The 22,893-nt window shown below is 39.6% G+C and overlaps 1 protein-coding gene across 1 annotated transcript in view; it reads left to right on the top strand.

Moving 5' to 3' along the window:
• The window catches only part of Dytn (dystrotelin), a 64,077-nt gene that overhangs the window by 35,218 nt on the left and 5,966 nt on the right, over nt 1–22,893 (top strand). The window contains exons 11-14 of the mRNA NM_001081658.1: nt 4,178–4,313; nt 8,337–8,407; nt 10,496–10,655; nt 17,812–18,292. Of these exons, the coding sequence (NP_001075127.1) occupies nt 4,178–4,313; nt 8,337–8,407; nt 10,496–10,655; nt 17,812–18,292 (848 nt within the window). The remainder of the gene's footprint in view (nt 1–4,177; nt 4,314–8,336; nt 8,408–10,495; nt 10,656–17,811; nt 18,293–22,893) is intronic.

Raw genomic sequence — 22,893 nt, 5'->3', positions numbered from 1 at the left:
TGTGTGGTTTAGGTATCAGCATATCTTGGGCTTCATAGAATGAATGAAGTAGTGTTCCTTGTGTTTCTATTTTGTGGAATAGTTTGAGAAGTATTGGTTTTAGGTCTTCAAAGATTTGATAGAATTCTGCACTAAAACCATCTGGTCCCGGGCTTTTTTTTTTTTTTTTTTTTTTTTTTTTTTTTTTTGGTTGGGAGACTTTTAATAACTGCTTCCATTTCTTTAGATTTTATGGGACTGGTTAGATGGTTTATCTGATCCTGATTTAACTTTGGTAGAATCTGATAATTTTTTTAAATTTTGTCAATTTCTGTTGTAATGTCTCCCTTTTCACTTCTGATTTTGTTAATTTGGATACTGTCTCTGCCCTTTAGTTTGGTTAAGGGTTTATCTTTTTTTTTTTTTTTTTCTCAAAGAACCAGCTCTTTATTTTGTTGATTCTTTGCATAGTTCTCTTTGTTTCTATTTGGTTGATTTCAGCCCTGAGTTTGATTATTTCCTGCCATCTACTCCTCTTGGCTGTATTTGATTCCATTTGTTCTAGAGCTTTCAGATATGCTCTTAAGTTGCTAGTGTGGGACATCTCCCATTTCTTTTTGGAGGCACTCAGAGCGATGAGTTTTTCTCTTAGCACTGCTTTCACTGTGTACCATACATTTGGGTATGCTGTGCTTCATTTTCATTAAATTCTAGAAAGTCTTTAATTTCTTTATTTATTTCTTCTCTGTCCAAGTTATCATTGAGTAGAGAGTTATTCATCTTCCATGAGTATGCGGACTTTCTGCTGTTTTTGTTGTTAGTGAAGACCAGCCTTAGTCCATGGTGATCTGATAGAATGCATGGGATTAATTCAATCTTCTATCTGTTGAGGCTTGTTTTGTGTCTAATTATATGGTCAGTTTTGGAGAAGGTACCATGAGCTGCCAAGAAGAAAGTATATTCTTTTGTTTTAGGCTGAAATGTTCTGTAGTTATCCATTAAATCCATTTGGTTCAAAACTTCTGTTAGTTTTACTGTGTCTCTGTTTAGTTTCTGTTTACATGATCTGTCCATTTGTTTGAGTGGGGTGTTGACATCTCCCACTATTATTGTGTTAGGTTCAATATGTACTTTATGCTTTAGTAACATTTCTTTTACAAATGTGGTTGCCCTTGCATTTGGGTCATAGATGTTCAGAATTGAGTGGATTTTTTTCCTTTAATGAGTATGAAGTGTCCTTCTCCATCTCTTTTGATAACGTTTGGTTCAAAGTCTATTTTATTGGATATTAGAATGGCTACTCCAGCTTGTTTCTTGGGATCATTTGCTTAGAAATTTTTTTCTAACCTTTTACTCTGAGTTAGTGTCTCTGACACCAAGGTATGTAGCAAGATGCTGGGTCCTGTTTATGTGTCTAGTCTGCTAGCCTATGTCTTTTTATTGGGGAAATGACTCCTTTGATGTTGAGAGATATTAAAAACTAATGATTGTTGCTTCCTGTTATTTTTGTTGTTAGAGATAGAATTATGTTTGTGTGGTTCTCTTCTTTTGTGCTTGTTTTGAGAAGATTAATTTCTTGTTTTTTCTTTGGTGTAGTTCCCCCCCCCCCCCAACTTGTGTTAGAGTTTTCCTTCTATTATCTTCTGTAGGGCTGGTTTAGTGGAAAGATATTGTTTAAATTTGGTTTTGTCATGGAATATCATGGTTTCTATATCTATGGGAATTGAGAGTTTTGCTGGGTATAGTAGCCTGGGCTGGCATTTGTGTTCTCTTAGTATCTGTGTGACATCTGCCCAGGATCATCTAGATTTTAGAATCTCTGTTGAGAAGTCTGCTGTAATTCTGATAGGTCTGCCTTTATATGATACTTGACTGTTTTTCCTAACCACTTTTAATATTCTTTCTTTGTTCTGTGCATTTGGTGTTTTGATTATTATGTGACAGGAGGAACATCTTTCCTGGTCCAAACTATTTGGCATTCTGTAGGCTTCTTGTACATTTACAGGCATCTCTTTTTTTTTTTTTTTTTTTTTTTTTTTTTTGGTTAGGGAAGTTTTTACTATGATTTTATTGAAGATATTTACTGGCCCTTTGAATTGGGGATCTTTGCTCTTTTCTATAACTATTATTCTTTGGTTTTTGTCTTTTCATTGTGTCCTGAAGTTCCTGGATGTTTTGGGTTAGGAGCTTTTTGCACTTTGTATTTTCTTTGACTTTTGTATCAATGCCTTCTATGGAATATTTTAGGCTTGAGATTCTATTTTCTATCTTTTGTATTTTATTGGTAACTTGTATTTGTAACTCCTGATCTCTTTCCTGGGTTTTCTATTTCCAGGGTTGTCTCCATTTGTGATTTCTTTATTGTTTCTATTTCATTTTTTAGATCTTGGATGGTTTTGTTCAATTCTTTCACCTGTTTGATTGTGTTTTCCTGTATTTCTTCATGGGACTTATGTGTTTCCTCTTTAAGGGTTTCTACCTGTTTACTTGTATTCTCCTGTATTTCTTTAAGGAAGTTATTTATATCCTCCTTAAGGTCCTCTACCATCTTCATGAGATGGGATTTTAGAGCAGAATCTTGCTTCTTAGGTGTGTTAGGGTATCTAGGGTTTGCTGTGGTGGGAGAACTGGGTTCTGATGTTGCCAAGTAGCCTTGGTTTCTATTGCTTGTGCTTACCTCTCACCATCTGATTATCTCTGGTGTTAACTGACTTTGCTGTCACTAACTGGAGCCTGTCCTTCCTGTGAGCCTTGTTATTTTGGGCCTTCTTATGTCAGACTGTTTCTGAGTGTGTGTGTGTGTGTGTGTGTGTGTGTGTGTGTGTGTGTGTGTGTGTTGGGGAGGGTAGGGTTCTGGATTACCTGATCTGTAAGCCTGGCTTTGGCAGACCTCCAGGGAGACAAGATGACTCTGGTGTGGACAGGGTGGGGAGTGTTGGAGCACAGGATCTGCTCCTGGGCACAGTTGGGAATTGGAAGGAAGGTATGTCTCTGGCAGGGTGTGAGGTTCTGTGTCCTCTGAACCAGGGGGTGAGGGTACCAGTTAGGGCAGGTATTGGGGTAGGGGAGGGAGATTCACTTTTGAGCATGGTGGTGTCAGAACTCCTAGGGGTCAAGCTATCTCTGGGTATGGGTGGAGTGTGGAGGGAACTAGAACCTGATCTCAGACTTCTAACATCTAGACATGTAAAAGAAAATGATTTCTGCTATTTAATGCTCACTGTATATGGTATTTTGTTATAGATGTCAGAGCTGAGACAATAGAATAATCCCAAAGTGTTAAAATTATCTGATAGGACAAGGATAGAGTGTGCCACTCCAAAAACATGTTGCTCTCTCTAGCTTTACACATCCACCTCCTTGACAGAAATGTCTAGCTACATTTCTCATTGCATCTTAAAGTCATTATCACTGTCTACCAAAAGCAACAGAATTAATATCTTTCTTAAATGTGAAGTCTTTGTGAGCAGGCAATTCTCTGCTCTTTTGATCTTTTCTTCTTTTGCTCAACTGTAGTAACCCAAGATGGTAAAATGCTTCCAAAATAATTTTGAATAAAACTAAATGGAACTCTGTACAATCAAATATTCCTGACCTTACCGTCATCTGTGCTCCTTCAGATATGACATAGCAAAGCATATACCCATGCTTTGAATTCCTGGTCTCTGACCTGGACAAGATGACCTGGGAGTCATTATCATTGACTTACTTTGTATTTTTATATCTAAATTGGCATTGAGAAGGGAACATGAAATTTCCATTCATGTTTTCAGCTGTCTAATTCTACAAACTGGTCAGACTGTCTGGAAAAGAACACAGGGAGAAGTGGGAAATGGGACCACATTATTGCTATTTCATGAGGAGGTACTGACCTTAACATCTGACTTCATTAACATTTTCAATCAGAAAGGAGGTGGGGCAAGAGAGATAGCTTGGTAGTTAGGAGTGCTTGTTGCTTCCAGAAGACCCAAGTTCAGTTCCCAGTACTCTCATTGGATGGTTCACAAGTACCTGTAATTTGAGTCTCAGGGCATCTGACATCCTCTTCTGGGCTCTTTGGTTACACAAAATGCCATACATGGACACACACACACACACATACCTCTTTTAAAATTACATTTTCAGAAAAAAATTCTTGATATCATACTTAATCATTAAAAATTGCCCCACCATCTTATAAAAGTCTGCTCTCTAACAGGCTTTGCCTTCAGTATAAATGTCCTAAAGCCCCAGGGTATGCAAGCTCAAGAAGAGCAGTGGAAACAGCAGCCACCGGAGTCCTGTGTCAAAGGCCATCGCCTGCTCTGCAAGGGAATCACAACCGGCATGGCCAGGTGAGTCCAAAAGAGAGAGGAGCCAGAGAGAAGCACCAAGGCTTGTGAAACTAATTAATCCCAGACTCATGCAATCGCCAGGTGTGGTGGCACACACCTTTAATCCCAGCACTTGGGAGGCAGAGGCAGGCGAATTTCTGAGTCCGAGGCTAGCCTGGTCTACAGAGTGAGTTCCAGGGCAGCCAGGGCTACACAGAGAAACCCTGTCTCGAAAAACAAAAAACAAAGAAAACTATCGAGCTGCGTTTTCAATCATGAAATATTACATGTTTTAGTTTGTCTTTTGAGACACAGTCTCTCTTTGTAGCCCAGACTGGACTAGAATTGAATCAGTCCTTGAGTTTCTGTCTCCAGAGTACCAGGATTATAGGTGTGAACTACCCTGCCCACCCCCTCCCTGCACTATACAGTTATTACATAAAATTTGGAAAAATAAGTAAAAAACTGAAAATAATCTGTGTGTACGCATCATTAACATTTCAATAAGCTTCACTCCCTTTGAATATTTTCATTTAGATCATACTTTGAGATGTACTGATTAAACTGTCAAAGTGTCAATGTAAATTATATTGTGAACATTTTTCCATTGTCAGGATTCCTCAAAAAACATCTGCATAGTTATTTAAATAGACAGAATGCTATTCATTTAACTCATTTTTTTGACATTTAGGTTGCTTCCAATTTTTACTGTAATTTAAAATTTACTTTTAAAACTTCCTTTCATTATTCTTTGTGTACAGTTTACCCCATTGTCTCCCTACAATACATTTCTAAAGTAGGATTACCAAAAAAGGTCATTGAAAATATGTTTAAGGTTTGTCATGCTTATTACAAAATTGCCTTTCAGAAAGTTATACCAGATCACACACCCAGCAAACCCAACTCCTAGCTCACTGGAACCTGGCTAAAACTAAGATTAACTATTGCCACATTTTCATTCTGCCAATTTACAAGAAAGTAAAATATAATTTCACTTACCTTTATTTTTCTCAACTTGAGTAAAACAAAATTCCGCCTCCCCACCCCCAAACTTTAGAAGGCATTATATTTTGTCACTCCCCTTTCCCCACCCCTCTCCTGGAGTCTCACTTTGATATGTTAAACTTTGCCTCTTTCAGTTTAGCAGAAGCAAACCTTGCTCCCTTCCGTATTTTGAATAGAGTAATTTGCTTTATAGATTTTTTTTTTGTAGTTTCTTGTAGTTTTAGCTCTCTGGCAGAAAAATCAAATGATTCCTTAAGTGCATTTTATTTTTAACATGCTTTAACTTGATATTAAAATTTTAAATCTATCAGGATTTTATTTTGATTAATGATGAATGACAATAATTTCCTACTCTTGTTTTGTTTTGTTTTGTTTTGTTTTGTTTAAATGCCCCCTCCCTTGTTAATCTCTGTATCATTGTTGACACAAACTAGAATTTCCATGATTTTAGGATGTGCTATCTTGTTTCCTGCTCAATTCAGTTGCTTCTTATCGTGTGTTTACATGAGACATCACTTGCTATTCTGGCTTTATGATACTTATCTGAGTACTATATAGCAAGAGTCTCTCTTTTATTTTCCAGCTACTCTATTGAAGTATGATTGACATATTAAAAGTGGCACATATTTAATTTGTAGCACCGTGGAGTGGAGTGTAGGGACAGGTATATATGCCCATGAAACCAAGACCACCATCCTGGCCATGAAATGTTCAACATCTGTCCATCATCTCCTAAAACTTCCTTTCAGCCCTATTATTGTGATTGTTCTTGGATTTACTGTTATTACAAATGTGGGAGGTGAAAATGTGTCAGATGTCTGGGACTTACTTACTTAACATAAATACAACTCTATTCCATATATTACCACCTGCCTATTTCTTCCAATTTTTTTTGTTATTTTTTATGCTGCTGTGAAATAATTATTCTTCTAGAAGAATAACAAAGTGTTCATCATTGATGCAGTCTAACCTTCAGGGGGCCATCAGGGGGTGATCATTTATCTCACTTTTTAATACGTTTACTAATCAAGGGAGATTAGTTTCCCCAAGACAGCTGTGCTAAAGAGAACCATGCCTAGAGAGAGCGGTGTATCCACAGGGCAGAGAGGCTTGGACCCAGGTGTTCTGAGGAACCATCAAGGAATCAGAGGCAGCCACACCTCATGGTGGCACCCAGCTAGCTCCCCTGTGGACACATAGAAAGCTGGTTGCGCATGTGTGAGAACTAGGAAACAGCTGCCTTGTTCCCTGCTTCTACCCTGTTCCCTGCTTCTACCCTGTTCCCTGCTCCGGGTGAGCTTCTGGAGAAACTGCACTGGCTTCTATACAGGCTCACTTCACGCTTTAACAGTGACGTATTTTTTCCCTGATGGGGATTAAAAGAGGCCTGCATGTCTTCCTCCCTTCTTAGCTTGTTCTCATTTGTACTTTCTCCATCTGATCTTATGCCTGTAGTGCATTTCTGGTACTAATGTTTTTATTAGTACAAGCAAGATGGGATTCTGACATTTAAAATACTATACATAAAACTTAGCTCTTTTCAGCCATAGGAACTTTGTCCCTAGCTCCCCAGGGTAACCTGTTTGGGGTAGATCTTTGCAGTCCTTTTTCTCTATACTTGTGTGTGAGCAGGTGTGTATATATGTAAAAGTAGGTCTAACTATCTCAAATTGACAACCCCAAAACCTTTCACACCTGTACAAGAAAGGCACACAGTTTTATTTACTGCATCTAATTTTAAACAGTTAAAAACAATCTTAGGAGCCTGGAAAAGAACTTAGTGGGTCAAGGTACTTGCCATATAAGCTAGACAGCCTGAGTTCCATCCCAGGAGCCTGCCTTCTGAGCTCCACACAGGCACCATGTATACACAAGCCCCACTCTCTGTGATAAATACAAAATTAATTAATAATAAAAGTTTTTAAAATCAAAAAAATATTTTATGTTCTTTAATGGTATCTAGCCTGTGAACATCATTGTATATTTACATACAAAAACCTAAAATTTTTGTCAATTACAGAAAAATGTAACATATGGTAATATGGATGCAAAAATGTGCACAGTTTTTTACATTGATAATATAAAGGTCATTACTTAAAAGCTGTGCTTGAATATTTAAGTGAAAATAACAGGGCCTGTCATTCAGAAGCAACAGAGAGTCTACACCAACAAGAAAGGTGACTGCACATGCGTACCTAGCTCATTCTCCTCTTTCCATGGTTCCTGTCCCCAGACCCACCTTTGGTCATCTGAACAGTGGTCCTCTGGGCCCAGGCCCTCTCTAGGTCATTTGCCAAGAGGAGAGGAGGCTTCAGAGTAAAGCCTTGGTTGCCTGGAAATGTAAAACTGGAGAAATCCATGTCTTACCCAGGTGGGTGGGAGCCATGGGAGGGGTCTCTGTACTGGATCCCAGAGCTTGGCCCAAGCTGAGTTGAGTCAACAGAAATTCATATGTGGCAGCTCAGGAAGCAGAAGGTGACATGATAAAGGACTGTGAGGAAATCCTAAAGAACAGTAGAGCCACCATCATTCATTCAAAAGACGGCGACTTCTAAAGGAAGTAATGGCTGTCAGTAGATGCCCAGTTAAGGAGACAATGGGGAAAGATGAAGTAGAGCATTGAAGGAAAAAGTAAGGCGCTTAGATCAAAGACAAAAAGGGATCAAACTATGTTCTGTGGATGACTCTGGAAGTAGCCCTTCAGAGAAGCAGCTAATGGGGATAGAAAGCTGTTGTAATTTACCCTTTACACTTTAATATTATATATTAATACATATGAACATATTATAACATATTAATATTAATATATAATTAACTTTGTGAATTAGGCTGAATGCCTATACTTTTCATAAATTAATATTTGCATCATTGTTCTTGGACATAAATCCAAACATCAGCCAGTTTGTAAGATACTGTATTGTATTTTGAAAAAAAAAAGTATACCATTACCGTACATCATCATTGTGCTCGTATGACAATTTTTTAAATGTGCTTAAGTTCAAACTAAAAAATCATTTTCCCACTTTCTTGCTTCTCTAGACCATAGTCAACATTAAGAATGAGCTGTGGAGGACTCGTGACTCTCTCAACACTCTGCTCAGGGAAAGAAGGTACGAGCCACATGTAGACATCCCAGAAGACAGGAGCCTCATGTGGATATGTGACTGAGCAGCTGAGATAAGCCAGGAGCTCTGCCCTGAGCTTTTATAGAGACATGTCTATAGAAAAAAATGAAACTCCCATCAATGTGAAGTTAAAAAACAAAACAAACAAATAACAACAACAACATAAGGCTGAGTGAGTAGTTAGGCAGAAGGAACATCATCTAGCTGGGTACAGTGCAGTTTTACCCTTGATCACCTAAGGTCATTCCTTGAAAGAAGGGGTAAGAGGGGTGTGTAGATGTCTCAATTGACAATACTCTTGCCACACTTGCATGCTGATCTGACTTTGATCCCTAGGACCCACATGTTGGAAGGAGAGAGCTGACTCCTGCAAGTTGTTCTCTGACTTTCACATGCTCACCGTGTCATATGTGCACACACAGGGCACACACACACACACACACACACACACACACACACACTAATGTAATATAAAATAAAAATTCTTGCCAGGTATGGTGTTGCAGCACTTGAAACAGAGACAGGTGGATTTCTGTGAGTTTGAGGCCAGTCTGGTCTACAGAGTGAATTCTAGGACAGCCAGAGAAACCCTGTCTCGAAAAACAAAACAATACAAACAAACAAATAAACAAAAAAGTTAAGGATAAAAATGGCAAATTTGACTTCAAATGCAATAGAGGAAACAGCAGAGAGCAAAGCCAACCTGGTTTGCTTAGGGAGTTCTAGGCTGCTACATGGCGAGATCTTGTTAAACAAAACAAAGCAAAACAAAATCAATCAAACAAACAAACAAAAATAGAGAAAGAAAACTGGCTCTGATAAGGCTTGGCTTGGTTTCCCCGGGCTTCTGAAGAACGAGGATACGTCAGCTGTCTAAATGTGGGGGGATAAGCCAAAGAGGACGGAAGCATGTATGGTTTGGACTACATGGGACAAAAAGAGAGATTGTTGTGATTAGTGAAACACAGTACCATGCTATTGACAGCCTGTCTACACACTTCTGAGAATGCTGCACTCCGAGTTCTATAACCTCTGGACTGACTCCTTTCTGAAAAACCCACCATATAAAATGCTTGACATTCCAACTCTAATTACGATTTTTGGATCAGGCTTCCTTGTGACTAAAGGTTTAAAGGTGACTATTTTAAAGGTGCTTTATGTGAGATCCCAAACTTTATTTCAAGACCTTTTTCAGGTGTTATGACACTTAGGAATTTTAAAAGCTCTGATATGGAAGAATGACATCTTAAATGTTCACCTTAAATGTTATTAAAATGCCAACAGGACTGGTCAAAGAACGAGGCCATGTTAACTGTACACTGACTCTGTGACAGCATCAGGGAAATTGGTGATAAAATGGAGTTTCCAGAATTGGAAAATAAGGTTCCGAGAAGTAAATTAATAATATATAAGCAAAACTGGAAGTATATGTGTATGTAAGCTCAGAAATTAAGGCTGGAGACTAGATCTCACCTCACCGAATTTGATAGCAATTGGACATAGAGAAAAAACTATACAGAAAAATCAAGAGGAGAAACATCTAGACATCTCCTCCAGGGAGGAGGCTGGAGTTCTGTCTTGCAGGGAGGTAATGGAGAAGTAAGGAAAGCCTTGTTGAAAGTGTAACCTGTTCGCATAGATTGCAAGGAGGAGACTGGGGCAATAACCTCAAAAAGCAAAAGACTCGAGGGAAGAGTGTAAACGAACAGATCTGTGTTCGAGGACTGTACATCTCCTCTGTAGTCTGAATGCCAAGTGAATTGCCTTCCCTAGACCCAGTAATAAACAAGGGTGATGTGTAATGTAGGTCAGTGCTAAACCATGTTGTCAAAGGGAATCCAACAGGCCTGGCGAGTTCTCTGAAGAGGGTTAAAGCTGGTAAAATATTTAGTTGAAAGGCACATGTAATGAACACAAAGGCTATCTACCCACTGAGAAACAGCAGCAAGGGGTGTTGATGGAGTGAAATGGTAGTCAAGGCACAGGCTGTACACCAGGAGGACCTGCAAAGCTCTCCAGGACGCGGTAGGTGTGACACTCCAAGGTTCTTACCCAAACCTGCTTCCTTTTCAGGCTCCTTAGGAAACAGTTACATAGGTACAAGCAGAAATTGCAAGGCACATATGCCTTACAGGAAGAACAGAACTGCAGATTTGAAACAAAGATTCGGGAGCTCACAACCAACCAAGATAACCTATGGACCAAGCTACAGCAGATGAGACGAGACCTACAGGTACAAATGTGAGAGCTACTGTCTACCTGGACTACCTGGAAGTCTAACATCAAGTATCCCCTGTCCTGGCCAAAGAAGGGCTGCTTCCCAAGCCTCACACATCACTTGGACCAGCCTCTTCCCCTCCATTCCCCTCCATCTCCCCAAATCTGCTCCCACTTCTACCCACCATGCTGTATACTCTTCCCGACAGCAGTCTTGCTACACAGAGGAAACAGTAGAACAAAGTGCTCCCGTATAGCATTTAGCCTTCGATCCCTTAGCTGGTGTTGAGGACTTCCCTAGGATGCTTTACCTCTGTAGGTCATATCTGTTGCTATTTTATCCTGCCAATAACAACAAAGACTGAGAAATATTTCAAAAACATACTCATTAACTGATATGAAATTGATAAACACACACACATATATAATACATGCATATATGTACATATTGTACCTGTATATGTGTATGTATATATATGTGTATATATATGTGTATATTATTTTCAAGCAATAACTGGATGGTTATAGAGCCTGGAAGAGTGTCAATGACTTGTGTGCTTTGTTAAACCTCTATAATGTGGGACTTAATGAAAGCTGAACTTTCCTTGCTGTAAGGAATCTATTAGGATAGGTTTAAGTTGTGTGAAGAAATCCAGTCTTGCATAAAGGTGCAGTTTAAAAAAAAAAAAGAAGAAGAAGAAGAAGAAGAAAGAAAGAAAGAAATCTTTCTGTAGCCTTTCACATAACTAAGGTCTTATCCACTGATACAACATCAAACATAAAAAGCAATTGTTTTTGAAAGGGTAGATGCATTATGAAATCTAAGACCGTGTTTGTTTCATACTCGACTTTATTAAAACCCCAGTGTTCTAGCTGCTCTCTGCGTAGGACTATCCATGTTTCATTTTGTAATATATATTGGCCACGTGGTGAATATTGACTCACTGAGCTATGCTGAGGCTCCTGGAGCTTGCCAATTTCGTTATACAATAGTTTTGTGGTTTTTTTAGAGAAAGAAAGATAAGAAGAAAAAAAATCTCACATTCAGTTTTACCAGTTGTTGTCAGAGAAAAAAAATTTAAGAATTGAAAAGCTATCTTGCTCAACTCTGGCAGATACAAGCTCTCTAAAATTTTAATTATCGCTTGAAACCTTGGCTGTTATAAATGACCACAAAGTTAATCATTTTCTCTGCAGTGTCAAGTTCATTTTCCTTCTTTCCCCCCAGAAAAATATTGCCTAATGTTCCAGTCTAACATAATCCGTCAGTCTTTCCCTGGCAGGAGAGGCAGTGCCTGTGTTTCAGGATGCATCTGAAATACTATTTGGGTGCTTTCCATTCATTAAGAAAATTTGGAACTTTCGCTATGCCAGCAGATATTGAGTTAAGTTCATTCATTCATTCATTCATTCACTTACTTACTTACTTACTTACTTACTTACTTACTTACTTACTTACTAACTAACTAACTTACTTACTTACTTACATTACAAATGCTCCCCTGCAGCTGGGCGGTTGTGGCGCACGCCTTTAATCCCAGCACTTGGGAGGCAGAGGCAGGTGGATTTCTGAGATCGAGGCCAACCTGGTCTACAAAAGTGAGTTCCAGGACAGCCAGGGCTACACAGAGAAACCCTGTCTCGAAAAACAAAAAACAAAAACCAAAAACAAAAAGCTAAAAATAAAATGCTCCCCTGCTTCTGGTGCCCCCTTATAGAGTTCCTCCCTCACCGCCTTTGCCTCTGAGAGGGGAGCCCTCCTTAGCTATCCCCCCACCATGGTGCATCAAGTCTCTGCAGGATTAGGCACATCCTGTACCACTGAGCCCAGACAAGGCAGCCCTCTGCTACATATACACTAGGGGCCTCAGATCAGTCCCTGTATGCTCTTGGGTTGCTTTCTCAGTCTCTGGGAACTCCCAGGCATCCAGGTTAGTTGACACTGTTGGTCTTCCTATGACCTTCAGTCCTTCCCCTAACTCCTCCATAGGGGTCCCTCACCTCTGCCCAAAGTTTGTCTGTGGGAATCTGCATCTGTCTCAGTCAGTTGCTGTGGAGAGCCTCTCAGAAGGCTACTATGCTAGGCAGCCCTCTGCAAACACAACATAGCATCACTAGTAGTTTGAGGGTTTGGTGCTTGCCCGTAGGATTGGTCTCCAAATCGACAATCACTGGTTGGCCATTCCTTCACTCCCTGCTCCATCTTTGCCCCTGAATTACTTTTAGATGGGACCAATTTGGGGTCAAAGTTTTGTAGGTAAGTTAGTGTCCCCATCCCTCCACTGTTAAGTTAGTGTCCCCATCCCTCCACTGTTAAGTTAGTGTCCCCATCCCTCCACTGGGGGTCCTGTATGGCTACTAGAGGTGGTCTCTTCAGGTTCCATATCCCTACTGTTGGGCTTTTTGATTAAGGTCACCCCTATTGACTCCTGGGAGCCTCCATCACCCTGGGTATCTAGGACTTCATAGAGATCCACTCCCTACCACCCACCTTCAGCAGCTGCTTTTTTCTATTCATTCTCCTGGCCCTCTAGGCTTCTCTCCTATCTCTCCCAGTGCCTGATCCTGCCCCCATTCCCCTCACCCTCCCCTCGACCTCCCCTCTCCCACCCAGGTCTCTCCTTCCCTCTGCCTCCCATGACTATTCTGTTCCCCCTTCTAAGTGGGAATCAAGCATATATGTCGTTTGGGTCTGGGTTACCTCACTCCCAATGATATTTTCTGGTTCCATCTATTTCCCTGTGAAATTCATGATGTCCTTTTTAAAATAGCTGAATAGTATTCCATTGTAGAAATATAACACATTTTCTGTTATATCCATTCTTTGGTTGATAGACATCTGGGTTGCTTCCCAGATTATGAATAAAGCTGCTTCGATTGTTGTTTTTTCTTTCAATTTGTTTATATGGTGGATTACACTGATGGATTTTTGTATATTGAGCCATCCCTGCATTGGTGAGATGAAGCCTACTTGATCACAATGGATGACATTTTTCATGTGTTCTTGGATTCAGTTTGTAAGTATTTTATTGGGTATTTCTACATCAATCTTCCTAAGGGAAATTGGTCTGAAATTCTTTGTTGAATCTTTGTGTGGTTTAGGTGTCAGGGTGGCTATGGTCTCATAGAATGAGTTTGTCAGTGTTCTTTCTGTTTCTATTTGTGGAATAGTTTGAGTAGTATTTATATTAGCTTTCTTTTGAAACTCTGATAGAATTCTGCACTAAAACCATCTGGCCCAGGGTTTTGGGGGTTTTGTTTGTTTATTTATTTGTTTGTTTGGGGATTTTTAATGGCTGATTCTATTTTCTTAGGGGTTATTGGACTATTCAGATGGTTTACATGATCTTGATTTAGCTTTTGTAATTGGTATTTGTCTAGAAAAATCATCCTTTCATTTAGATTTTCCAATTTTGTAGAGTATAGCCTTTTGTAGGAAGACCTAATGATTCCTGGAATTTCCCCAGTGTCTGTTCTTATGTCTCACTTTTCATTCTTGATTTTGTTAATTTGGGTGCTGACTCTTTGTCTTTTAGTTAGTATGGCAAAGAATTTATCTTGTTGATCTTTCTCAAAGAACCAGCTCTTGGTTTTGTTAATTCTTTGTATTGTTCTGTTTGTTTTTAATTGATTGACTTCAGCCCTGAGTTTGATTATTTTCTGCCATCTACTACTCCTGGATATGTTTGATTCTTTTTTTCCCCTAGAGCCTTAAGATATACTTTTAATTTGTTAGCATGAGAAATTTACAATTTGCTTATGAGGGCACTTAGTGCTATGAACTTTCCTCTTAGCACTGCTTTCATAGTGTCCCATAAGTTTGATGTCCTTTTGGGCATAAGTTTGGGTATGTTGTACCCTCATTTCCATTGAATTCTAGGAAGTCTTTAATTTCTTTATGTCTTCCCTGACCCAGTGATTTGATTGAGTAGAGATTTGTTCAGTTTCCATGAATATGTAGGCTTTCTGTTATTGTTGAAGTCCAGCTTTAATCCATGGTGATCTGATAAGATGCGTAGGGTTATTTCTATCATCTTGTATCTGTTGAGGTTTGCTTTGTGATCAATTGTATTGTCAGTTTTGGAGAAGATTCAGTGAAGTGTTGAGAAGGTATGTTCTTTTGGTTTTGGGTGAAATGTTCTATAGATATCTGTTAGGTTCATTTGAATCATAACCTCTAGTTAGTTTCATTACTTTTATGTTTAGTTTCTGTCTTGATGATCTCACCATTGGTGAGAGTAGGGTTTTGAGATCTGCCACTATTAAAATGTGGAGTTCAATATATGATTTAAGCTTTAGTCATGCTTCATTTACAAATGTAGATGCCCTTCCATTTGGGGTATAGATGTTCAGAATTGAAAAGTTCCCCTGGTGGGTTTTTCCTTTGATGAATATAAAGTGTCCTTCCCTGTCTCTTTTGAATTCTTTCAGCTGGAAGTCTATTTTATTAAAATGGCCCCAAAAATAAAATAAATAAAACCGGGAAGTTGTGGTGCATGCCTTTAATGCCAGCACTTGGGAGGCAGAGGCAGGCAGATTTCTGAGTCTACAGAGTGAGTTCCAGGACAGCCAGGGCTATACAGAGAAACCCTGTCTCGAAAAACCAAAACAAAATAAAAAATAAAATGGCTACTCTAGCTTGGTTTTTTTTTTTTGAGTCCATTTGCTTAGAAAACCTTTTGCCAGCCCTTTAAACTGAGGTAATGACTATTGTTCTTGCTAAGATGTGTTTCTTGTATGCAGCAGAATGATAGATTCTGTTTACCCATCCATTCTGTTAACCTGTGTCTTTTTACTGGGGAATTGAGTCCATTGATGTTAAGAGATATTAATGACTGTTACTTCCTGTTATTTTGATGTTGGTGGTGGTTGAGAGTGTGTGTTTCTCTTCTATTGGTTTTAATAGTGTAAAATTATTTATTTATTTTGTTTTCTTGAGTATAGTTAGCCTCATTGGGTCAGAGTTATCCGCTATAGGTCTTGGTTAATGCATAGCTATTGTTTGGTTTTGTCCTGGAATAACTTGGTTTCTCATTTATGGTGACTGAAATTTTGTGGGAATAGTAGTCTGAATCTCTTAACATCTGCAAGACCTCTGCCCAGGCTCTTCTAGCTTTATAGCTTTAATCTCAGATGAGAAATTGGGTGTAATTCTGATAGGTTGGCCTTTATATGTTACTTGGCCTTTTTCTCTTGCTGCTTTTAAAATTCTTGCTTTGTTCTGTATAATTGGTATTTTGATTAATATGTTACAGGAATATTTTCTTTCCTGGTCCAATCTGATATTCTGTAGGTTTCTTGTACCTTTATAGGCATATCTTTCCTTAGGTTAGGGAAATTTTCTTCTATGATTTTGTTGAAGATGTTTTTGGGGCCTTTGAACAGGGACTCCTTCTTCTTCCTCCTCCTCTTCCTCCTCCTCCTCCTCCTCCTCCTCCTCTTTTTCTCTTCCCCTCCTTCTCTCCTCCCTCTCCCTTCCTCCTCCTCCCCTTCCCTTTCTCCCTCTCTTCTTCCTCCTTCTTGTTCTTTTTCTCCTCCTCCTCTTCCTCCTCATTCTCCTCCTCCTCCTCCTATTATTCTTAGGTTTGGTCTTTTCATAGTGTCCCAAATTTCCTGGATCTTTGTGATATGACTAGATTTTTACGTTTTCTTTGACTGATGCGTTCGTTGATTTTTTTTTTTTCTATTGCATCTTCTACACCTGAGATTCTCTTCCATCTCCTGTATTCTGTTAGTGATGCTTACATCTGTGATTCCTGTTGTCTTTCTTAGGTTTTTCCATCTCCAGGATTGCCTTAGTTTGTGTTTTGTTTATTTCTCCCATTTCCCTTTTCAGATTTTGGACAGTTTTGTTTATATCATTCACCTGTTTGGTTGTATTTTCTTAATATTTGCTTCCTGTTTTAATGCCTCTTCCTGTTTGAATATATTTTCCAATATTTCCATAAGGAATTTATTCATTTCCTCTTTAATTGCCTCTATCATCTTTATATGATTGGATTTAAGATCGTCTTCTTGTGCTTCAGTTTCATTAGGATGTCCAGGTCTTGTAGCAGGATAGCTGGACTCTGGTGGTGCCATATTACTGGTCTTTTTGCTTGTGTTTTTACACTGTCCTTTAGGCATCTGGTTTTCCTTGGTTTTGGCTGGGTGATCCTGATGGCTGCAGGACTTCTCAGCAAGGTGGTGGGAGGCATGGGCCAGACAATGGAGGTCAGGGTACCAGACTCTGCTGGCTATGCCTCAGGCAGACCCCACTCTGTGTCCCAGGTGTTCTGTTCTCTGCAGGTTGTGTCCCATTCAGACCCAGCTGGGGTGACTAGCAGATCCAACTAGGATGGGTGGTCAGGCGTAGTTCCAAGCTGGTTAGTTTTGGTGCCCCTGAAGGTTTCCACAAGGATTTTCTTGGGGTCCCTCAAGGTTCCTCCAAACCCAGGAGCAAGGCTAAAAAGCCAGACAGTCGGGCTCTGGGAATCATATGCACCCCTCAACTATGTCAGCTGGTCTAGGTGGACCAGCAGAAGGGGTCTATTTTTTAACTGGTAGCATATGATAGGCTCCTATCTGGGTTCTACGTGAGGCAGCATTGTCTACACTTACTGTTGCTGGCTATGAACCATCCATGTACATGTCAGTATAATAGACATATAATTCAAAGAATAAGTAGGAAATATGACTCCTACAAGAATCTCTAGGTTCCTGAGGACCCTGGGCCCAAACTTGAAAACAGTGGAACACATCCCAAGAATCTTGTACCTCCAGCTTCTCATGAAGTCCCTCATAACATACCTCTGAAGCCAACCATTAGGAGCATGTTTTACTGTAATAGTTTGGGCATGTCAATCAACATGAGTGTATGTTTTTAGAAAGTCCTATGACACCTTTAGAGCCAGACATACTCAGAATTAGACATCTTTCCAAATTCCTTGGAGTTATTCCTAAAACATTTTACAATCTGAGCAAGTCCCAGTCTTATACACTTTTAAATTTATACTGAAGTAACAGCATAAAATAAAATTATTGAAATATCAAGAGTAGAAAGCAAACAACAACAAAACCAAACAAACAAAAACAAAACATGAAACCAGTGTAGTTGGGGTGTTGAACTGTAATGCATTTGTGGGAAAAGTAAGTAATTTCTTTCTAAAAAAAAATTTTCTTTCTTTACCCAGGCAATGTTGCAGCCACTCCATCCTTCTTCTTCTCCTCAAACCACAGCATCCAAGATTTTCCATTCTTTACCAGATGATGGCATACGGAGAGGAGGTGACTCTTCCCACATCAAGAGGGTCACTAGGGATGGTCCAGAATGGGAACTGCTTCCTAACTCTGCCAAGGTGGACAGAAAGCACAAATGTCAAGCAAGTTCAGGGAAAGCTCTACCAGACTCTGAACCACAAGAGATCATTTTGCAAAGCACTAGGAAACAAAATCACCCACAAAAGATGCTGAGCAAAGTCCATAGTTCCCCATCTGCTCACCAGCAGGACACTCTCCAGATTCCTCCTACTGAAGTAAAGATCCCTGCTCAAACACTTTCAGCAGGGAAAGAGATGGAGAGCTGCAGTGAAAAGAGGAACAACCTGGAAGATGAGGAGCTACAAGCACTGTTGCCCCGACTCCTGGATGCCTTTGACCTAGACTCGCCAACAGGTAAGGAGCACTTTGGATTTTGTTGTTTAAGTTGGTTCATTGTGTTTGTTTGTTTGTTTGTTTGTTTGTTGAGACAGGGTCTCAGAATGTAGCCCTGGTTGGCCTGGAACTGCCTATATAGACCAAGATAGCCTTGAATTCACAGAAGTCTACCTATCCTTAAGGAGTCCTGGTCAGGTAAGACTTTCAGAGCCAAGAGAGGGTGATGGCCAGGAACTCAGGCTGCTTGTTAAAATGCTGACCTTCATAATATTACTCAGTGTTCAGATTCAATCCCTGGCATTGGCTAATTAATAAGATCACCATGAACACTAAAGGTTATCATCAGTCATTTGAGACATTACAATAGCATCTTGCACATGGTAAATTTTTACTGTTTTGAAAGTGCAATTGTTGTTAGTAATCTTAAATCATGTATACCTGAGTGGCCCAATCCTGCCATTTTAAAATGAGGACAATAATGCTTCTGTCTTAGTGTGATAGAGTATGGTTTCTCTGTTCTAAGTTGTACATCATCAGTCATAACTCATTGCTAAGTTATCAAGGTTTTTGGTACTCTACTATGACTCTGTTTTGTAGTCACACCATCTTCTTTCATATATATATATATACATATATATAATATAATATATAATATATATTATATATTACATATAATATATATTATATATTACATATAATATATATTATATATAATATATATAATAATATATATTGTGATTAACAGTCTCTCAATAGAAAATCTGTAAGATCTGGAGACTTGTAGGAGAACGAAAATGGTATCAGTGTGTGTTTCTGCACTGGGAGAAGTCTTCTCAACCCAGTTACGTTATCTATATATGCTACACAGCAAGAGTAGGGAATGCAAACAAAAAGGAAAAAAATAAGTAAAGAAGAATTTTTAAAAAGAAAAGGAAAAAGATAAAAAAGAAAATAAAGGAAAGAGGGAGGGGAGGGGCATGAAGGGGAGCAGTACAGGGGAAAAGGGGGCAAAGGATGATTTTCCTCTGTCCTGGAGGCCACAAGCCAGAACTCAAGGTGTCTGAGCACTGGCTTCTTCTGAGATCTCTTCCTTTCATTCACTGATTGTCATCTTCTACCCATGTCTGCGTGGTTTACATTCAGCAGTCATATTTGAATAAGGCTACCCGGTGACATTATTTTAACTTAAATGTCTTACACACACACACATATCCCACTGAGTCCATCATTTAATATTATAAATAATCTCTTTAAATACCCTGTCTCTAAATATGTCATATTCTGAGGTTCTGGGATTAAAACTTTATAAACTTGAGGCTTTGAGGGTCACAATTCAGCCCATGACAGTTGGAGAGCTATAATCTAGGCACATGATAATATCAACTTTATACAGAACTTGGTAGAGTCTAGTCAATGGAAACCAACACAAAAACCTCATGCTCTGGTTCTGCCTAAGCATCCTTGGGATCATGATGAGGATTCAAAAAAAAAGTCACATCCCCTTCACCTTTTCAGGAAAATGTCACTGGCCAATTGGGCTTTGTTGAAAAGATTTTAGTTTGTGACATCTTTACCTTGCTTTTTGTTTTCCAAGTAAGCTGATGAAAGCTGTGGAATTCTAAACCTTTTTATTGGGTCAGCCCTCACAAATGTAGTCACTACAGTGTCTACTTTAGATTGCTCATAGAGTGGTTCAGTATTGTATCTTAACATTTGTCCAGTTTCTTACCTAAGGGTAAAAGGTTAATGCATATTTAAGTGACTTTATCAGTGTTTGTGTATATAACTATGTTTATATGTAGTTATCATTATTATACCATTAAAAGAATATTATAAAATTTAAAAGAAAATCATAGAAGAATAAGTGCATTACTAAGTTTATATAATATGATAATGTGCAATGTGTAATTAGAAATTGCCTAAGCTTTTAGAAAGTACTTTTAATTCTCAAAATGTCACCTGTTTCCACTTACAGTAGAACCATGGAGATGTTTTTACAGGAAATGTGCATTATTATATAAATATTTTTATGATTCAAAAAATACTAATTTTCTTATGCATGTGAAATATACGCATGTAGCTTGTTGGTGGTAGGTGTGCCTGCAGACACTTGTGGAGACCAGAGAAGACATTTGCACCCTACTCCATCACTATTTACCTATTCCCTCCAGGCAGGGTTTCTCACTGAGCCTCGAGGTAGGCTGGTGTCCAACAAGTGCTAATTAGGCCTGTTCTGCTGAAAGAACTATTTCCTTTCACTGCCACTTTGCTAGGCTTAGGCCTCTGTGGAGCCAGGCCTAGATTTTTATGTGGGTGCTAGGGATCTGAACTAAGGTCTTCCTGTTTGTGCAGTACATACCTTTACACACTGACCAACCACCTCAACCCCCCAAAAACATTAATATTTTAGAGATTTAAATTTATTATCTTTTTTTCTATATTAGTCATCTTTGTGTTCCTTAAGCATGAGACATGAGGATGTGTGCACACTAGGCATGAGGATGTGTGCACATGAGGCATGAGGATGTGTGCACATAAGGCATGAGGATGTGTGCACACCAGGCATGAGGATGTGTGCACACCAGGCATGAGGATGTGTGCACACTAGGCATGAGGATGTGTGCACATGGGGCATGAGGATGTGTGCACATGAGGCATGAGGATGTGTGCACATGAGGCATGAGGATGTGTGTACATAAGGCATGAGGATGTGTGCATATGGGACATGAGGATGTGTGCATAGGGGGCATGAGGATGTGTGCACACCAGGCATGAGGATGTGTGCATAGGGGGCATGAGGATGTGTGCACACCAGGCACAAGGATGTGTGCACACCAGGCATAAGGATGTGTGCACACCAGGCATGAGGATGTGTGCACATGGGGCATGAGGATGTGTGCACATAAGGCATGAGGATGTGTGCACATGAGGCATGAGGATGTGTGCACATGAGGCATGAGGATGTGTGCACATAAGGCATGAGGATGTGTGCATATGGGGCATGAGGATGTGTGCATATGGGGCATGAGGATGTGTGCACATGAGGCATGAGGATGTGTGCACATGAGGCATGAGGATGTGTGCACATAAGGCATGAGGATGTGTGCACATGAGGCATGAGGATGTGTGCACCCCAGGCATAAGGGTGTGTGCACATGAGGCATGAGGATGTGTGCACATAACGCATGAGGATGTGTGCACATGAGGCATGAGGATGAGTGCATATGGGGCATGAAGATGTGTGCACATGAGGCATGAGGATGTGTGCACATAAGGCATGAGGATGTGTGCATATGAGGCATGAGGATGTGTGCATATGGGGCATGAGGATGTGTGCATATGGGGCATGAGGATGTGTGCACATAAGGCATGAGGATGTGTGCACATAAGGCATGAGGATGTGTGCATATGGGGCATGAGGATGTGTGCATATGGGGCATGAGGATGTGTGCATATGGGGCATGAGGATGTGTGCATATGGGGCATGAGGATGTGTGCATATGGGGCATGAGGATGTGTGCATATGGGGCATGAGGATGTGTGCATATGGGGCATGAGGATGTGTGCATATGGGGCATAAGGATGTGTGCACATGAGGCATGAGGATGTGTGCACATGAGGCATGAGGATGTGTGCATAGGGGGAATGAGGATGTGTGCATAGGGGGCATGAGGATGTATGCACATGAGACATGAGGATGTGTGTTACCTGCATGGCTACTATTTCTCATTGTGTGTCTACCCACTCAAGTATTTCTGAAGGGTTTTTTGCTTGCTTGCTTGTTTGTTTTGAGATAGGGTCTTATGTAGCCCAGACTGGCATAAAACTTGCTATGTATCAAAACATAACCTTGAATTTCTGGTTCTCTGTCCTCTATTTACTCAGGGCTAGGATTACAGGTATGTGCCATCATTGCCAACTGATAGAGTGTGGAAGATCAACTGGAGCCCTAGGCATGTTATGCAAACACTGTGCCCATCCCCATAACCTGTTGTTTAAGTTTATTTAATAATAAGGATATTGTTTCAATCTGGTGTGGATATAATCTTTTTCTTAAACTCCACCTCACCATTAGTAGTATGGATTACATAAAAATATCCTCCATAACCTATACATTATCTATACAGACTTACCAAAATTACACTAAAGTCAAACAGCCAGATGTATGATAACCAAACCCACGAACATGTGAGAAATGCAGCTAAATTAAACTGAGCTAAAATAAGTTATTGGCAAAAAGATTCTCATCATTTTACTGTTCTTTTAAAAACAGAATTGTTATTAAAAGTTAAAAATACCTACTATTGGAATGTAATAATCTAAAATTTGCCTAGACAGAGGGTCACTAAATTCATCTAGTATGGCAATTAGCCCGGGAGTTGACTGCCTTTTTAGATGACAGTTTTGTTAAGAAACTACCACATTTTGTAAATGAAGATGACCCTTATATTGCTTTGAAGCTTAAGGTCATTGAAACAGAAAATATGGTGAGCATTTTGAGTCCACTATTTATATTAGCTGAATAGAATCGTTCAGTATCAATATCTAAGATAATGAGATTTCCAGAGATCATGGGAGTTTAATTGAAAGAGAGGGGAGGAGGGAGGGAGGAAGAGAGG

Source organism: Mus musculus, chromosome 1 (assembly GCF_000001635.26).
Source record: "Mus musculus strain C57BL/6J chromosome 1, GRCm38.p6 C57BL/6J".
NCBI classification, from domain to species: Eukaryota; Metazoa; Chordata; class Mammalia; order Rodentia; family Muridae; genus Mus; species Mus musculus.
This window is presented reverse-complemented; position numbering and strand designations above follow the sequence as displayed.